Source organism: Pipistrellus hanaki, assembly GCF_964339955.1.
Source record: "Pipistrellus hanaki genome assembly, chromosome: 11".
NCBI classification, from domain to species: Eukaryota; Metazoa; Chordata; class Mammalia; order Chiroptera; family Vespertilionidae; genus Pipistrellus; species Pipistrellus hanaki.
This window is the reverse complement of record NC_140513.1, coordinates 761,788-779,245: the sequence shown is the minus strand read 5'-3', so window position 1 is coordinate 779,245 and position 17,458 is coordinate 761,788. Positions and strand designations below refer to the sequence as shown.

Below are 17,458 nucleotides of genomic sequence, written 5' to 3'. Positions count from 1 at the left end.
CGGGGAGGGGGGACGCGGGGAGGATGCAGGGAGGGCCGCCTCTGAGCGCCGGCTGGCGTGGGCACCGAGCCGCCTCCTGCTCTGAATCCCCAGCGCCCCGAAGGCCGGACTGTGAGATGGGGCCTCAGCCGCCCGCCCTGGCCCTGGCCCTGCCCCTCCGGGCGTCCTCCGCTCCAGTCGGGGCAGGGCCAGCTCCCGGGCACAGCGGGCACACGCGGGTCTCACCCCCTGGCCCTTCCTGGTGCGGCCAGGAGACCCCAAGCCCCGGAGAGTCCTGGGACCCAGCGGGATGCAGACGGTCCAGGAGCGGGAAATGGGCTGCTCCGCCCCAGCCCCTCCTCCCCCCTCGCCCAGCCCCTCCCGGAGAGCGCCGGGTCGGAAAGACGCCGCAGCCTCCCGGCCAGACCGCGGGCAGACGCAGCCCACAGGCCCGCTCAGGCCGAGGCAGCGGAGGGGGGGCGTGAACCCGAGATAAAGGGGGCGGCGGGCGGCCTGTTTTTCTGAGGAAGAGGAGGCGGCAATGAGAACCATCTGTGCCGCCGGCGCCCCGGGCTGCCCCACGGCCCTCCCCCATAACCGCAGGAGCTGGGCACGGCCTTGCCACTGGCCTTGGCCTCGGCTGCCGCCGCCAACTGGCCCTGCGGTGGGTGGCACAGCGGGCGGGGGCTCCCCCGTCTGTGACAGCCCAGGCCTGCCTCTGGGCAAGGGCAGCACAGCGCCGGGCCCACCCCGGCCAGGCCCTTCGGCGGCTCCTGCCCGGACCCTGCGTGTGGCCGGGGCCTGGCCGGGACCCTGAACAGACCCTGCGTGTGGCCGGGGCCTGGCCGGGACCCTGAACGGACCCTGCGTGTGGCCGGGGCCTGGCCGGGAAGGCCCCAAGTGCTGAGCCGGGGATGGCGGACTGAGGGGTGCCCGGTGCCCCGCAGCTGTCACCGCAGGGAGAGGGTATCTTTTCTTCCTTCCCCGAAGCAGGGAGCGAGGTTGCTGGGGTCCCTGGGCTAGGAGAGCCGGGCTCTCGGGGGCTGGGGGCGGGCGCGGCTGTGCAGGAGCCGGTGGGGTCTCGGACCCTGAAGCAGGCCGAGCAGCACGCAGGCCGCCCTCCCCACTGCTGTGCGGCCAGCGCACGCTTCCCTCTCTGAGCTCGGCCCTGCCGCCTGTAACAGGGCTCCACAGCCCGTCTGGCAGGGGCGCGAAGGGTCAGGGGTCAGGGCGGCGCTGAGCCCGGCGCACAGCAGGAGCTCGGATGCTGGCTGCTGGCCCAGCTGCCCCGCATGGCCCGGCCCCTGGGCCCCGCTGGCAGCTGGACCGGACGCCCCGCCCACAGCACCAGGAGAGCTGACTCAGCAAGACACCCCAAGGAAGGTGGGTCGGGTGGGGGCCCCGGGGACGTGGCGCTGCCCCCATGGCCGCCCTGGTGAGCCAGATCGCAGCTCTGTCCACGGAGGGTGGGGCTCCTGGTGACGCCTGGCAGAGGAGGCGCGCCTGGGGCACAAACCCTCCATCACTGCTGCCTCCCCTGGCACAGTCCCCCCCAGGAGCCCCCCATTTACTCTGCTCCCCCTCCCGCTGCTCCGCCCCAGCCTGAGGCCTGCACACCCCTGGACCCTCACATTCCCCTTGTAAACCGCCCCGAGCTTCATGCGCCAGCCCGGGCAGAGCGCCCCCTGGGAACGGGGTCCTGGAGAGGTAGTGAGACCCTCACTGCCCTCATCCCAGAGGAGCCTTAGGGAGGACTCGGGAGCCGGAGGAGGGGGTGCAGGTGGTGACACAGGACCCACCTGGAGGCAGCTCCACCCTGCCCGCCCGCCCGCGCCATCCGAGTGCCAACAGGCGGTGTCAGCACCGGGACCTGCTCCGGGGACGCGTCAGCCAGGCCACCGGCCGGAGGGCACTGCGTGCTGCGCCTCGCCCAGCGCCCGCTGCCCGCCTCAGCACCCGGGCGCCAGGCTTCACCTCCCGCCTGACCCCGGAGCCGGGCAGGGGTGGAGCGGCCAGGCCAGAGCTCTGGCTGTGCCCCGGGAAGGGGGCCTGGGCATCGAGAGAGAGGTGGGCCCCAGGCGGGTGTGGGCCTTGGACCGGGACCTGGCCAGGGCAAGGTGGCTGCCCCCTGAGGTCACCGCAGGGCGGAGAACGGACCCTCGGGCTGCAGCCAGGGCTGCGGGGGCGGGGAGGTCCCGGCCTGTGCAGCGGCTGCGGCTCCGAGCCCACTCCTCCCAGACCGGCCTTCCTCCTGCACCCCCTTCCTGGAGCCCCTCCCGCACCCCCCTTCCTGGAGCCCCTCCCGCAGGCCCAGTGGCTGCTAGGACCCCACCCCCACCAGGCGGCACCAGGGCCTGAGGGATCCCAAACTGGGGAGGAAAGAGGTGGACAGGGAGGAGGGGGAGAGGGAGGAAGAGGAGAGGCCGGAAGGAGGAGGAGGGGCGGGGGGAGGGGAGGGGGAGAAGGAGATGGGGGAAGAGGAGGGAGTAGGAGGGGGATGGAGGGGGAGGGGGGAGGCACACACAAATGCACGGGCTGAAGCAGAAGGAGCTCTCAGGGTCAGCCCCGTTCCCAATAAGCTCTTTTTCCTGAGAAAGACTTCTTGGCACAGTTCGGGGCGCGTGTGCCCCTGTGGCCCCGAGGCCCCCTGGGCCACCCACAGACACTTCCTCTCCTCGGGGGCCTCCACGTCCCTGGAAGGGGGGTGCAGGGACAGGCAGGTCCAGGGCGTGGGCTGCGGGCGCCACGGGTACGGCTTAGCCCTCCGGGAGGTGCCGCCCAGGAAATAGCTGGAGGCTGGGAGGCCTCGGCGCCCGTGCCGCCCTGCCGCCTGTGCCGCCTGTGCCGCCCTGCCGCCCTGCCGCCTGTGCCACCTGTGCCGCCTGTGCCGCCTGTGCCGCCCGTGCCGCCTGTGCCGCCTGTGCCGCCCGTGCCGCCTGTGCTGCCTGTGCTGCCTGTGCCGCCCGTGCCGCCTGTGCCGCCTGGCCCGCAGCATTCCTGGGCGCTGCTGCAGCGGCCACCGCACCCTGGGCCGTCCCTGGGGCTGAGGGAGGAGGCAGGATGCACGCGAACCGTCCTCGCTGCTCCGTCCCTGGCAAAGTGGTCTGTGGGCTGGTCCTGGCCTGAGTGACCAGATCCCGCCGCCCCGCCCTCTGTGCCCCAGGCCTGGCAGACTGCACCAGTGTGAGCCCTAGAGAGGCAGAGACAGAGACAGATTGGGGAGAGACAGGGGGGGAGAGACAGAGGGGGGGAGAGACAGGGAGGGGGAGAGACAGAGAGGGGGAGAGACAGGGGGGAAGAGACAGAGGGCGGGAGAGACAGAGAGGGGGGAGAGACAGGGAGGGGGAGAGACAGGGAGGGGGAGAGACGGGGAGGGAGAGACAGAGAGGGGGAGAGACAGAGAGGGGGAGAGACAGAGAGGGGAGAGACAGAGAGGGGGAGAGACAGAGAGGGGGAGAGACAGAGGGGGGGAGAGACAGAGGGGGGGAGAAACAGAGAGGGGGATGACAGAGAGGGGAATGACAGTGGGGAGGGGGAAAGGCAGAGATAGAGAGATAGAGAGAGCAAGAAAGGTGAAGAGAAAGAGAGAGACAAGCCCACGGAGAGACAGACGGAGAGAGAGACAGACAGACAGATTAGACAGGGAGCTGGCTGAGGCCCCTGTGAGCTCAGCTGCTCACAAGCTGGGTCCCGGCCTGGCCAGTCTCAGGCTGTTTCCCTGAAAGACCAAATGAGAACGTTCGCTGGGCCAGACCCCAGGGACCTGATGGGCCGAGAAATACTAAACATTACATTTTGTCACCAACAGCTGGCCTGACGTCTCAAGAAGATGGCAGTCAGAGAACTGCAGAGGAGCTGACGGAAGAGGCTCAGCAGGTCTGTGCATATAGGTAAGAGAGGCCGAAGGCTGACATAGTGCTCACCACGGCAGAGCACGTGGCCCAGGGCCCGGCAGAGGCCACAGCAGCGTCGCCCACACCTTCGCAGGCTGTTGCTACGGAAACAGGTGGCAGTTTTGAACCCAAGCAGCTGGAGGCCCAGGAACGGGCTGTGGGGCCTGCTCCCTCCTCCCACCCTGCCCTCCAGCCTCTTAGGCCGACACCTAACTTTCCAAAGTCAGAGATAGCATACAGGCTTGGAGCCTTGCTGGGTTAAAGAATAAACATCTAAATATTTTGAAGTAACAGGATACTGGAACATTCGTTAGTTTGAGTTTGCCTCTTGGGGAAAATATAGAGGGTGGATTTGAATGTAGTAATGGATAAGTCCTGTATGTCACTTGAAATATCTCTTAAAATGTGAATGTATTGCCAATCTGAGGAATGTTAATTACATGCCACATAAACATTATAAGGCTTATAAGGGTTAAAAAATCCAAAAATTATGAAAAGGAATTATGGTTTTGGTATAACAGACAATTTGAGGCTTGAAAATGCATTTTGAAGAAAAAAGTGGTTTCTAAAGCTGGATATTTCTGAAAGTTATAAGGTTTCTAAAGAAAAAAATTGTGAAAGATATAGGATGTTTGTAAAGAAAAATGTTGAAAAGAAATTGAGTAAGTGACACAGGCCAGTAAGCCAGGATGAGTAGAATAGGGAAATTGAAATAGTGACAGCAATTTGGAGCCATCTGGTAAACCCTGTCTTCCCTAAGCCAAGGGCACTTAGAACAGATGATGTGCATGTTGCCTCCCTAACCAGAGAGTAAATGGCTTATGTCAACATACTCAGGGAGATCGAACGTGGAAACCCAATTAGTGTCCTTTGCTGACATCACTGAGGACAAACGAAGTTAGAAAATGAACCTTATGCCGGGACCGGTTTGGCTCAGTGGATAGAGCGTCGGCCTGCAGACTGAAAGGTCCCGGGTTCGATTCCGGTCAAGGGCATGTACCTTGGTTGCGGGTACATCCCCAGTAGGGGGTGTGCAAGAGGCAGCTGATCGCTGATTCTCTCTCATCGATGTTTCTAACTCTCTATCCCTCTCTCTTCCTCTCTGTGAAAAATCAATAAAAATATATTTTAAAAAAAAGAAAAAAGAAAATGAACCTTATTTTGGTTAGTGTTTTTCTTAAGCAAACCATCTATAAATGATTGTGTGTTATATTAACCAGGTGCTACAAAGAAACTTAGTTCTGGGAACTGAAGGTTCACTAGCTTACGTTTGTCTTTAATACCCTCTTGTCACTTTGCTATGTAATCTTTGGTTGAATGGGTTTGACAACCTTCCTAGGGTTTACTTTTTAAAATATATATATATTTTAGCCAAAACCGGTTTGGCTCAGTGGATAGAGCCTCGGCCTGCGGACTAAAAGGTCCCAGGTTCGATTCCGGTCAAGGGCATGTACCTTGGTTGCGGGAACAACCCCAGTAGGGGGTGTGCAGGAGGCAGCTGATCGATGATTCTGTCTCATCGATGTTTCTCTCTATCCCTCTCTCTTCCTCTCTGTAAAAAATCAATAAAATATATTTAATATTTTATCGATTTTTTACAGAAAGGAAGAGTAATAGTTAAACATATATTTTATTGATTTTTTACAGAGAGGAAGAGAGAGGGATAGAGAGTTAGAAACATCGATGAGAGAATCATCGATCAGCTGCCTCCTGCACGCCCCTACTGGGGTTGTGCCCGCAACCAAGGTACATGCCCTTGACCGAAATCAAACATGGGACCCTCAGTCTGTGGGCTGATGCCCTATCCACTGAGCCAAACTGGTCAGGGCTAGGGGTTTACATTTTAGGAAATGTTTTGTGTGTGTATGTGTGTTTTGTGTGTGTGTGTTTGTGGTGTTTTTTTTCATTTTAAACAAGTTTATTTAAACAACGAGACACTTGACTTGAAGGGAACACTCTAGGATTCATTTTTTAGAGTACTTTATCCCTAAAGACAGATTGCCCTGCATGTCACAGCTATGTACAAAAAAGTTATACAATTGTTGTCCTTGGTTTTGTTTTTTTTATTTTTAAATATATTTTATTGATTTTTCACAGAGAGGGATAGAGAGTTAGAAACATCGATGAGAGAGAAACATCGACCAGCTGCCTCCTGCACGCCCCCGCACCGGGGATTTGCCCGCAACCAATGTAGATGTCCTTGGCTGGAATCGAACCCAGGACCCTCCAGTCCGAAGGCCGACACTCTATCCACCGAGCCAAACCGGTTTCGGCTGTCCTTGGTTTTACAATAAATGAAAAACATTAAAACTCCCCAATCAAAAGAACAACAGGAATTCTTACGGTGTTCTTTTTCTGTTAACCAGGGAGAGCAAAGAACTTCGGGGGTGAGGGCCGGGCGCAGGAGCAGGCCCCTCGCGGAGGGGGGGTTCCCACAGAGCCAGTGTCTCCCGCCCATCGCCATCGGATTCCAGCACAACAGGCCACTGAGTTAAAAACACGAAACGCCTGGCTCACGCCCGTTACCCTCCCACCACAGGGGCCGGGGGCGGGGCGGGGGGGAGAAAGCCCGCGTGGCCGTGGCCGTGGCCGTGGCCGGGAGGGGCGGGCCTGGGAGCGCCTCGGTCTGAGGCCCCGAGTCGGGTCCACAGCGGCCCCCGTTTCCGGGCGCCCCCTCCGCCGCGGGGACACAGCCGGTCCCCGTCCTCCATCGCCGCCGGCAGGTGCGTGTGCTCCCCTCGGGCGGCCGTCACCCAGACCCTCCCGCGCCCCCTCATCCATGTGGCGCCGTCCTCGGTCCGGACTCCCGCCGCGGCCATGGCGACCCGGAGCCCCTCAGCGGCCGCCTCACAAGAGGCGCCAGGTCCGCCCCGAACCGGCCCCGGAGCGGCCGGAGGCGGCGGGGGCCGCCGGGTCGGGGCTCTGTCTTCCCCTCGGGCTGACCCGCAGGAGCCATGGCGGTCGGCCCCTGAGGAGAAGCGTGTGAACAGAGAAGGGCCGGAGAGAAACAGCCATCTTTCCTGTCCAACAGCGAGCTGTCCGTGACCGCGGCGCCCCTAGGGGCCGCCATCTTGGGCGGGCAAAGGCCGGCCCCGCCCTTTGAGCCAGCCAATCGGGAAAGGCGGCTGCCTGCGCGCCAATCAGGAGGGACGGGTCACGTGGGCGGGGCTTATAAAGGGAGCGGCCGCCGGCTCTGTGCGCAGCGCACAGCGCGCCCTTCTTTCTGCGCAGGAGCGAGGGCCCCGCCTGCTGCCGGGCTCCCAGGTAGGTGCACCCTCCCCCGGGCAGCACCCTTCCCGGGCAGCACCCTCCCCCTCCCGGGCAGCACCCTTCCCTCCCCGGGGCAGCACCCTCCCCGGGCATCACCCTTCTCCAGGGCAGCACCCTCCCGGGCAGCACCCTTCCCGGGCAGCACCCTTCCCGGGCAGCACCCTCCCCCTCCCGGGCAGCACCCTCCCCGGGCAGCACCCTCCCGGGCAGCACCCTTCTCCTCCAGGGCAGCACCCTCCCGGGCAGCACCCTCCCCGGGCAGCACCCTCCTCGGCAGCACCTTCCCAGGGCAGCGGAGGCGGCGGGTCTCGGGAGAGACCCTGCGGGGAAGGCGAGGGAAGGGGTGCGCGCAGAAATGGCTGCGGGGCCCGGAGGGGTCCCCAGCGTCAGCCCGGCCTGTGGCCCTGCGCCCTGCGGGCCCGGGGAGTGCGCTCTCCCCGCACGTCCGGCCCCGCACGTCCGGGCTGGGTGCGCCCTGGAGGCGGGGGCCCCGGCGGCGGGGGCGGGACGCTCCAGGCTTTTCCTGCGGAACCAGCCGCGCCGCGGACCCCGCTGGCCCGGCGGCGCCCGCCCTCCTCCCGGGGCGGAGGCCGGACCTTGTCCCCTGCGCCCTGTATAGGTCTCCGGGCCCCGGCCCTGACCTCCGCCTCCGCCCAGCCCGGACATGGACCCGGTGGTGGTGGTGCACGGCGGCGCGGGCAGCCGGGTCTCCCCGGAGCGCGAGGAGCGGGTGCGCCAGGGCGTGGCGCGGGCCGCCGCCGCGGGGTACCGGGTGCTGACGGCGGGGGGCAGCGCGCTGGACGCCGTGGAGGCCGCCGTGGCCGCGCTGGAGGACGACCCCGAGTTCAACGCCGGTGCGTGCGCCGCGGGCCGGCCTCCGGGGTGCGGGGACCCGGTGCGCCCCGGGGAGGGGGGCTGCATGCTCCCCATTGCCTGTGGACCGAGTGGCTTCAGGGATTTTTAAATCTTTCCCCCTTTAACCCACTTCCTGGAATTCACACCCCAAGAGGCTTTTTAAATATCTGAATAAGTAGCACTTACACATGTTTTTATTGATCTCAGAGAGGAGCGGGAAGAGAAACATCCATGATGAGAGAGTTGTGGACGGGCTGCCTCCTGCACGCTCCACACTGGGGATGGAGCCTGTAACCCGGGCCTGTGGCCTTGGCCAGCATCGAACCTGGGACCCTTCATCTCCAGGTGGATGCTCTATCCACTGAGCACCACCGGCTGGGGCCAAGAGGCTTTTTATGACATCTTTTTAGGATTTAAAACATTCCCATCACCCCAGGGTTAATCCCCCGTCAGTCCCCAGCTCCCGGCATCTGCTGTCAGGAGAGAGTCCTGAATGGGTTTTTTGTGTGTGTCTGCCGTCTTTCCGAGCCGTTAGGGCAACGAATGTGGCTGCCAGCCGCGGGCCACACAGCCGTCCGAGAAGTCTGGGTGGTGAACTCGGTCTGCGCTGTGGGCTTCTGACTTAGGGTACCTTATTATGCTCATTTTGTTCTTTTAAATACGATTATTGATTTTTTAGGGAGAAAGTGAGTAGGAAGGGAGAGAAGCTTGGATGAGAGAAACATGGATTGGCTGACTCTGCACGTCCCCTGCTGGGGATCCAGACACACACACACACTCACACACACACACACACACACACACGCCTGGGTTGTAGTCTCCATCCCCAGTGGGGGGCGTGCGGGGGCAGCTGATCCATGATGCTCTCTCCTCACTGGTGTTCTCTCCCTTCCTCTCTGAGATCAGTGAGGATCACTGTTCCTCCGGCTCCGGAGTGCAGGGGAAGGGAGAGGCGGCCCCGACACCCTGAAGCCACGTCCACACTCACCCTTCTTGCTTTCACCCCCCCTTTGGGCCCAGGCTGCGGATCCGTCCTCAACTCGAGCGGGGACGTGGAAATGGACGCCAGCATCATGAGTGGGAGGGACCTGTCCTCGGGCGCCGTGTCCGCCGTCCGCTGCATCGCCAACCCCATCCGGCTGGCGCGGCTGGTCATGGAGAAGGTGTGTGGCCGGCGCCCGCCCCACGGCTCCATCGCCGCTGCCCCGGGGTGACCATGGGGCCCGGCGGCAGGGACACACCGGGGGTCCCGTGATCTGGCTGCAGGGACACACCGGGGTCACATGATCTGGCTGCAGGGACACACCGGGGTCACGTGATCTGGCTGCAGGGACACACCTGAGGTCACGTGATCTGGCTGCAGGGACACACCTGAGGTCACGTGATCTGGCTGCAGGGACACACCTGAGGTCACGTGATCTGGCTGCAGGGACACACCGGGGGTCCCGTGATCTGGCTGCAGGAACACACCGGGGTCACGTGATCTGGCTGCAGGGACACGCCGGGGTCATGTGATCTGGCGGCAGGGACACACCTGAGGTCGCGTGATCTGGCTGCAGGGACACGCCGGGGGTCCTGTGATCTGGCTGCAGGGGCACACCGGGGGGCACGTCTAAGTCATGTGTGAGCGGGAGTGTGTCTGAGTCGCTCCCATGAGCCGGGATGCTGACCCGGCGGCGCAATCGACAAGAACAAGGCGAGGACTTTGTTCTCATGTCACCGTCCCACGTGGCTTTCTCTCCACACATAGAATGTAAAAATCTTGCTTTTTCCTCCCTCATTTTTTTTTTAAATTAAAATATATATATATATATATATATATATATATATATATATATATATTGGTTAATCCTCACCAAGGGTGTTTTTCCATTGATTTTTAGAGAGAAGGGAAGGGAGGGGGAGACAGAGAGAAAAAGCACTGATGTGAGGAACACATCGATTGGCTGCCTCCCGCAAAACCCCAACCAGGGCTGGGGATCGAGCCCTGGACTCTTCAGTCCACGGCTCAACACTATCCACTGAGCCACACTGGCCAGGGCGCCTTCTCTAAATTTAAGGTCCCACGTGGCTCTGGCCGGTGGCTCCACGGGCGCATCGTCCTGGTCAGGGCGTTCTCTCCAATCGGGGCAGCTGGTGGCCGCTCTCACGTCCGCCTTTCTCTCCAATCGGGAACGTCCTCGGGGAGGACGAGGGAAAGGCCACGTGTGGGTCCCCTCCCGCCCACCGCCCCCGTTTCGGTCTGTGTTTCTAACGGAACGCTCGGAGCAGGCTCTCCTCACACAGAGGCGGGGCCGCTGACCAGCGTTTCTGAGGCTGGGCACCCCGAGGGCGGAGGAGGGCTCAGCCGCACACACAGGCACACTGAACACGATCTCTCCGTTTTAAAACACCGACCCCTGCCCCTTCTCCCCGGCCCAGACGCCGCACTGCCTCCTGACCAGCCACGGCGCCGCCGAGTTCGCCGCCGCCATGGGGGTCCCCACGGTGCCCAGGGAGCAGCTGGTCACGGAGAGAAGCAGGGAGCGCCTGGAGAGGGAGAAGCAGAAAGAGGCTCAGAACTCAGACCAGCAGAAGTGAGTGCCCCTCGGCCCGGCTGGTGGCTCCGGGGTTGAACGTCGACCTTTGAACCAGGAGGTCACGGTTCGATCCCCCCTCCGGTCAGGGCACAGGTGGGCTGTGAGCTTGATCCCAGTGCGGGGCGTGCAGGAGGACCCGCTAACTGAGTGACCGCCACTGCGCGTGACCCGCTGAGTGACCGCTCACTGCGTGTGACCCGCTAACCGAGTGACCGCTCACTGTGCGTGACCCGCTAACCGAGTGACCGCTCACTGACCACTCACTGTGCGTGACCCGCTAACTGAGTGACCGCTCACTGACCGCCACTGCGCATGACCCGCTAACTGAGTGACCGCCACTGCACGTGACCCGCTAACCGAGTGACCGCTCACTGACTGCTTACTGCGCGTGACCCGCTAACCGAGTGCCCGCTCACTGACCGCCACTGCGCGTGACCCGCTAACCGAGTGCCCGCTCACTGACCGCCACTGCGCATGACCCGCTAACTGAGTGACCGCCACTGCACGTGACCCGCTAACCGAGTGACCGCTCACTGACCACTCACTGTGCGTGACCCGCTAACTGAGTGCCCGCTCACTGACCGCCACTGCGCATGACCCGCTAACTGAGTGACCGCCACTGCACGTGACCCGCTAACCGAGTGACCGCTCACTGACCACTCACTGTGCGTGACCCGCTAACTGAGTGACCGCTCACTGCGTGTGACCTGCTAACTGAGTGACCGCTCACTGACCGCTCGCTGCGCGTGACCCGCTAACTGACCGCTCACTGCGTGTGACCCGCTGAGTGACCGCTCACTGAGCGTGACCCGCTAACCGAGTGCCCGCTCGCTGACCACTCACGGCGCGCCGCTCCGCTCTGTGCCTGCCGCAGGGACCGGGGCACTGTGGGCGCCGTCGCCTTGGACTGCAGAGGAGACGTGGCGTACGCCACCTCCACGGGGGGCATCGTGAACAAGATGGTCGGCCGAGTGGGCGACACGCCCTGTGTAGGTAGGCTGCAGTGGCCCCTGCCCTCCGCCCGGCCTGGTCCGCGCGCTGATTCCCGCCGCTCTCCGCACCCAGTCCCGGGGGCGGGGCGCTGGGCTGGCCTGGCGTGGGGGGGACAGGAGATCAGGCCGCGGAGGTTCCCCACGCTGCCCGCCGCCCCGTCTCTAGTTCCAGTTTGAGGGTCACCACAGGGAACCCCTCCGGGCGTGGGCCCGCGCGCTGAGGAGCGGGGGCAGGCCCGGGTCTGGGCGGGCCCGGAGGGGCACCTGCTGCTGCAGGACGGTCGCTCGTGCTCTCCGCGCGGGACTGAGGCAGGCGCCCCACCTCCGCCTCCCCTCAGGGTCCGGGGGCTACGCGGACAACGCCGTCGGGGCCGCCTCCACCACGGGCCACGGGGAGAGCATCCTGAAGGTGACGCTGGCCCGGCTGGCGCTCTTCCACGTGGAGCAGGGTACGTGGCCGGGAGGCGGGCCCCGCCCTCTCCGCGCCGCCGGCGTGGCTCTCAGGTTGACACTGTGCCACCTCTGCCGGGTCTGTACTCGTGTGCGTGCTGCTGGCTCCGCGCTGGGGGCGGGCCGGCGGCAGGGGCAGGGGCAGGGCCAGGAGCTGGCGCCGGCTCAGAGCGGGGCGGCCTGTGCGGGCCGGCCCTGCAGCCTCGGACGGACTTCGTTCGGAGGGACCGCCCGCGTCCCCGGCTCGGGTCCTCCCCCCACGGCCCAGGGCCCAGGGCCCCGTGGCGGTGACGTGCGTTTCTCTCCGTCCTCGCTCAGGAAAGACGCTGGAGGAGGCGGCGGCGCTGGCCCTGGGCCACATGCAGTCCAAGCTCCAAGGCCTGGGGGGCGTCATCCTGCTCGACAGCGCGGGCGCCTGGGCGGCCCGCTGGACCTCGGAGTCCATGGCCTGGGCGGCCGCCAAGGACGGCAAGCTGCACGTCGGTGTCAACCTCGGCGACACCAGGGTCACCGACCTGCCCTGAGCCGGGGGGCTTCCCGGCGCGGCTGCCGGTGACGCCGCCCGAGGCTCAGCTCGACCATTAGCTAGACCCGGGGGTGCCCTCCCGTCCACCCGCCCTGCCCCTGGGGCAGTGCCCCCCGGAGCAGTGTCCCCCTGGGCAGTGTCCCCCCCCTGGGCAGTGTCCCCCTGGGCAGTGTCCCCCTGGGCAGTGTCCCCCCGGAGCAGTGTCCCCCCCCTGGGCAGTGTCCCCCCCCTGGGCAGTGTCCCCCCGGAGCAGTGTCCCCCTGGGCAGTGCCCCCCTGGGCAGTGTACCCCCCTGGGCAGTGCCCCCCTGGGCAGTGTCCCCCTGGGGCAGTGTCCCCCTGGGCAGTGTCCCCCTGGGCAGTGTCCCCCCCGGGCAGTGTCCCCCTGGGAAGTGTCCCCCCCCTGGGCAGTGTCCCCCCCCTGGGCAGTGTCCCCCCTGGGCAGTGTCCCCCCTGGAGCAGTGTCCCCCTGGGGCAGTGTCCCCCTGGGCAGTGTCCCCCTGGGCAGTGTCCCCCTGGGCAGTGTCCCCCCGGGCAGTGCCCCCCTGGGCAGTGTCCCCCCCGGAGCAGTGTCCCCCCCGGGCAGTGTCCCCCCCGGAGCAGTGTCCCCCCCGGAGCAGTGTCCCCCCCGGAGCAGTGCCCCCCCGGAGCAGTGTCCCCCCGGGCAGTGCCCCCCCAGATGTTTGGCGAGGGGCGGGTCTGAGCGCTGGGAGAAGTGCCCAGAGTTCAATGCCACGAGGGAGGGTGCCAGAGGCCGAGCCGGCTCCGGGGCCACCCCCGCCCCTGGTCTCGGGTGAGAAAGAGGAACTGACCTGACCTTACCCCAACCCCACTGTGCCCGGGCGCGGGGCTGGGATCGGAGACCCGCCGTGGCAGAGCTGGCCGGCCCGGCCGGCGTGGTGGCACTTCCTGGCGGCCCGGAGGCGGTGGGAAGAGCCGCGGACGGAAGCGTCTGGTGGCGGCAGGAGCCGCGGAGCTGACGGGCAGGTCGGGCTGAGCGCTCAGTGTCCGGCGTCCACCGCTCAGAGGACCTGGAGGCAGACGTGTCTAAGGAAGGCCGGCCCTCGCTGACGGACTAGAAGCTTCCAGGCGTGAGGACCTCAGTGACTCCGGCTCCCGGGGCGGAGGCGAAGCTGATGGCGCGGCTGGTCCTCACGGCGGGGAATGGCTCCCGGCCTCCGCTCTCCCCCGGGGAGGGCCGGGCAGAGATGGCGGGCGGCGGGGGCAGCGTGTGCCCTGCTGTCCCCGGGGGCCGTGTGGCCGGTGCGGGGAAGGGGGGTGAAGGGAGGCGTTGGGTGGAGGGGATCTCGTTAACCTCTCCCACCGGAGCCGTGTCTGTGGTGACAGATCTGCGGGCTTCCCTCTCCGGGAGGAAACCACTAACTTCAACCCCACGGGCCACGGCCACGGCCACTAATAAAAGCGTTTGGAAGAAAAGAGTGTGGCTGAGTCCTGTGGGCGGGCCAGAGCGTGCCGGGCCCCTTGTCCACCAGGCGGGCGTTGTCCGGTGAGGGCCGCCGGGCGGGCGGGCGGGCGGTGTCGGTGAGGGCCGCCGGGCGGGCGGGCGGTGTCAGTGAGGGCCGCCGGGCGGGCGGTGTCGGTGAGGGCCGCCGGGCGGGCGGGCGGGCGGTGTCCGGTGAGGGCCGCCGGGCGGGCGGGCGGGCGGGCGGTGTCCGGTGAGGGCCGCCGGGCGGGCGGTGTCGGTGAGGGCCGCCGGGCGGGCGGTGTCCGGTGAGGGCCGCCGGGAGGGCGGTGTCGGTGAGGGCTGCCAGCGAGCCCGCTGGGTGTCACTCCTGATGGGCACACGAGGGCACCAGGAGCATGTCCTGGCTCTGGTCACACCACGAGGGCATTGGGTAGCGAGAGCAGTGTTCCCTGGGGACTTCCCCTGGGGGTTCCCCAAATGTGCACTCAATGGAGGGGGGTGGGGACCTTTCCCGGGTGACCGCCACACGGCTGTTCTTCCCAACTTGGACACTAGGTGGCACCAGAGCCGTGAGTTTCCTGGGGACCTGCACAGGGTGTTAATCTCCCCGCTCCTGTCATTCCCCAGCTGCGCACTAGGTGGCAGCAGAGGTGCGTCTCCTGCTGGCCCACCCCGGGCTTCCCAAGGTGTGCGATCCGGCCGCGGAGAAGGGCTTTTCCTGGTGATTTACCAGGTGACAGACTCGGTGCACACCAGCCTCGGCAGTCTGGCTCAGTGGGTAGAGCGCCAGCCTGCGGACTGAGGGGTCCCAGGTTCGATTCCGGTCAAGGGCATGTACCTTGGTTGTGGGCACATTCCCATGGGGGCTGTGCAGGAGGCAGCTGATGGATGTTTCTCTCTCATAGATGTTTCTAACTCTCTTTCCCTCTCCCTTCCTCTCTGTAAAAAATCAGTAAAATATATTTTTAAGAACGGCCCCTGCCCCACAGGCCCGGGCTGCGCTGACCTCGGCCTGCGGGACGCCCCTGTGTCTGGCGGGGGCGTCGTCCCAGCGCAGGAGCCAGGGCATGAGGAGCCCCAGCCGCCCCCGGGGCCCGTGTCCCTGTGCCCGCGTGGAGGCGGCTCCTGGTGTTAGGCACGTGGCCTGCCCGTGCCCGCGGTGACTCACCGGCCGGGCGGCTTCTCCGGGCCCACGGGTGGGGGGCAGGCTGTCCTGTGGGGCCATCGCTCTCGGGGTCAGCTCTCGGAGGAAGCCCCGAGCCCTGCTGGAGGCTCGGGGGGCGGGAGGGGGCTGGGGGTCCCCCGGGCCCGGCCGTCTCTGCCCGGCCAGGGCTCCAGGCCACGCTCTGGCTGCTCTTTATGGGGGGAAGAGGGCCTGGGGCCGAGCAGTCTGCCCACACCCGGTGTCAGGCTCACCCCACCCTGTCTCCACAACGCCACACACCCCGCTGCCCTTGGCCCCCGCTGCCTGCCATCTCCCCCCCCCCCCCCGCCCTCCGTCTCCCACCCCCCCGCCCCCCGCTGCCCGCTGCCTGCGGTTCCCGGGTCTGCAGGCCCTGGCGCCCTGGGTGTCCTGTTTGTCCTTCATTCAGGTCCTCCTTCCACGGGGTCCTCCTCCCCCCGGGCCCTCCTCCCCCAGGGCCTTCTCCCCCCGGGCCCCCTCCCTCCGGGCCCCCTCCCAGTGGGTCCCTCCCTCTCGGGTCCCCTCCCCCCCGACCCCCTCCCCCAAGGCCCCCCTCCCCCCGGGCTCTCCTCCCCAGGGCCTTCTCCCCTCGGGCCCCCTCCCAGTGGGTCCCTCCCCCCCGGGCCCCCTCCCCCGGGCCCTCCTGGGTTGATGCCGTTCTGTGCCTCCCGGTGTCCGGGCTGCGGGAGAGCGTGCCCGGGACAGAACAGGGAGGACACGTCTCTAAGGCGACAGCGGCCCAGGCCGGAGGCGGGTTTGTGTCCGTCTGTCAGATGCCGCGATGAGGACAGTGGCCCCTGCGCGGAGAGCTCTGCGTGCGGGAGGGGGCGGGGGGAGGCCGGAGGGGGCGGGGGGAGGCCAGGGGGGGAGGGGGAGGCCGGAGGGGGCGGGGGGAGGCCAGGGGGGGAGGGGGAGGCCGGAGGGGAGGGGGAGGCCGGAGGGGGCGGGGGAGGGGCACGCGCTGACTCGGAGCCGGCGGAGGCCTGGCGGGTGGCTGGGTGGCGTCCCCAGCCCGTCCCGGCTCCGTCCCGGACACGGTCCACCGGGACCAGGAAAGGGTTGACAGCCGGCCGGCGAGGCCACAGCCCAGGCCGAGGGCTCAATGGGCCTTTGTCCGAGGGCAGGGGCCGCCGGACGTGGGCTCCGGTGACCGACGGCCACGTCGGCGCTGCCAGCACCCAGCCCTCGGGCAGGCCCGGGGCAGGGCTTTGCGGTTCAGCTGGTTCGATTGTTTGTGGTTCCGGCAGGCGTCTGCCCTCTGTCTGCGCCGGTCACTGCCGATCTGGAGGAGAGGGTCTCTGACGTACCCTGACCCAGCCACGCCACCGACTAGCTGTACAGACAGTGACAGCTGTTGACCACTGAACCATTCATGGTTTTTCTTTTTGTTAATATAATTGCTAATTTTTTAATTAAAAAGTTGGTTTCAGCCCTAGCTGGTGTGGCTCAGCGGATGGAGCGGTGGCCTGTGGACTGAAGGGTCCCAGGTTGGATTCCAGTCAAGGGGCTCGAACCTCAGTGTGGGGTGTGCAGGAGGCAGTTGATCAATGATTCTCATCATCCTATCTAATAAAGAGGGAATATGCTAATTGACCCTCGGGCCATCGCAAAGATGGCAGCGCCCACAGCCAATAAGGAGGAATATGCTATTTGACTGCCCCACCCTCAGAGACGGCGGCACCCGTCCCCTCAGCCCCGCTGGGGCAGTAGGCCATGCAAGGCCGGGCTCCGTGCGCCTGTGCACCTGCCTCCGGAGTCCCCAGTCCTCAGCCCCTAGCCCCCCAGGGGCCGGCTCGAGGCACACGTGAGCCTCCGATGGCAGCTGCCCAGCCTCCCAGGGCCACCCAACGCTCAGGTACCCAGGGCCGCCGAGGCCTGCGCGGCCGGCAGTGGCAGCAGCAGCGGTGTGATGGGGCGTCGCCTTTGCCTGATCGCCAGGCCACCTCCCCCCCTGAGGGCTCCGGACTGCCAGAGGGCACAGGCCCTCCCAGTGCACAAATGTTGTGCACGGGGCCTCTAGCATATAATGAAATATTAAAATTTATTTTTAGAGAGAGATAGAAACATCAATGATGAGAGAATCACTGGCTGCCTCCTGCACGCCCCCCACTGGGGATGAGCCCCCAACCTGGGCCTGTGCCCTGACCCGGAATCGAACCGTGACCTCCTGGTTCCTAGGTCGATGCTCAGCCCCTGAGCCGCGCCGGCCGGCTGGCAGCTGAACCAGGGTGCAAGCTTCCAGCCTGGTCTGTGCCTGCTTTCAATGGGAGATCGTCAGCGTGCCAGTTACTGGGGGTCCTGGGCCC

The 17,458-nt window shown here is 65.5% G+C and overlaps 1 protein-coding gene across 6 annotated transcripts; it reads left to right on the top strand.

Annotated features, from left to right (window-relative positions):
- The first annotated feature begins 6,494 nt into the window (after nucleotides 1-6,494).
- LOC311630107 (isoaspartyl peptidase/L-asparaginase-like) lies at nucleotides 6,495-13,980 on the top strand. Of its 6 annotated transcripts, none has more exons than XR_014796321.1 (8): nucleotides 7,762-7,996; nucleotides 9,018-9,160; nucleotides 10,419-10,573; nucleotides 11,451-11,569; nucleotides 11,907-12,017; nucleotides 12,337-12,682; nucleotides 12,860-12,889; nucleotides 13,223-13,980. XR_014796321.1 is itself a non-coding variant. In XM_084898890.1 (7 exons), the coding sequence occupies exons 2-7, from the start codon at nucleotides 7,807-7,809 to the stop codon at nucleotides 12,540-12,542; spliced, it is 924 nt and encodes a 307-aa protein (XP_084755016.1). In that variant the 5' UTR covers nucleotides 6,495-7,136; nucleotides 7,800-7,806; the 3' UTR covers nucleotides 12,543-12,737. The 6 variants fall into 6 exon arrangements, 2 of the variants coding, with proteins under 2 accessions (XP_084755016.1, XP_084755015.1); XR_014796322.1 differs by having other exon boundaries at nucleotides 12,782-12,889; XM_084898890.1 differs by lacking the exons at nucleotides 12,860-12,889; nucleotides 13,223-13,980 and adding an exon at nucleotides 6,495-7,136 and having other exon boundaries at nucleotides 7,800-7,996; nucleotides 12,337-12,737.
- The last annotated feature ends 3,478 nt before the right edge of the window (nucleotides 13,981-17,458 follow it).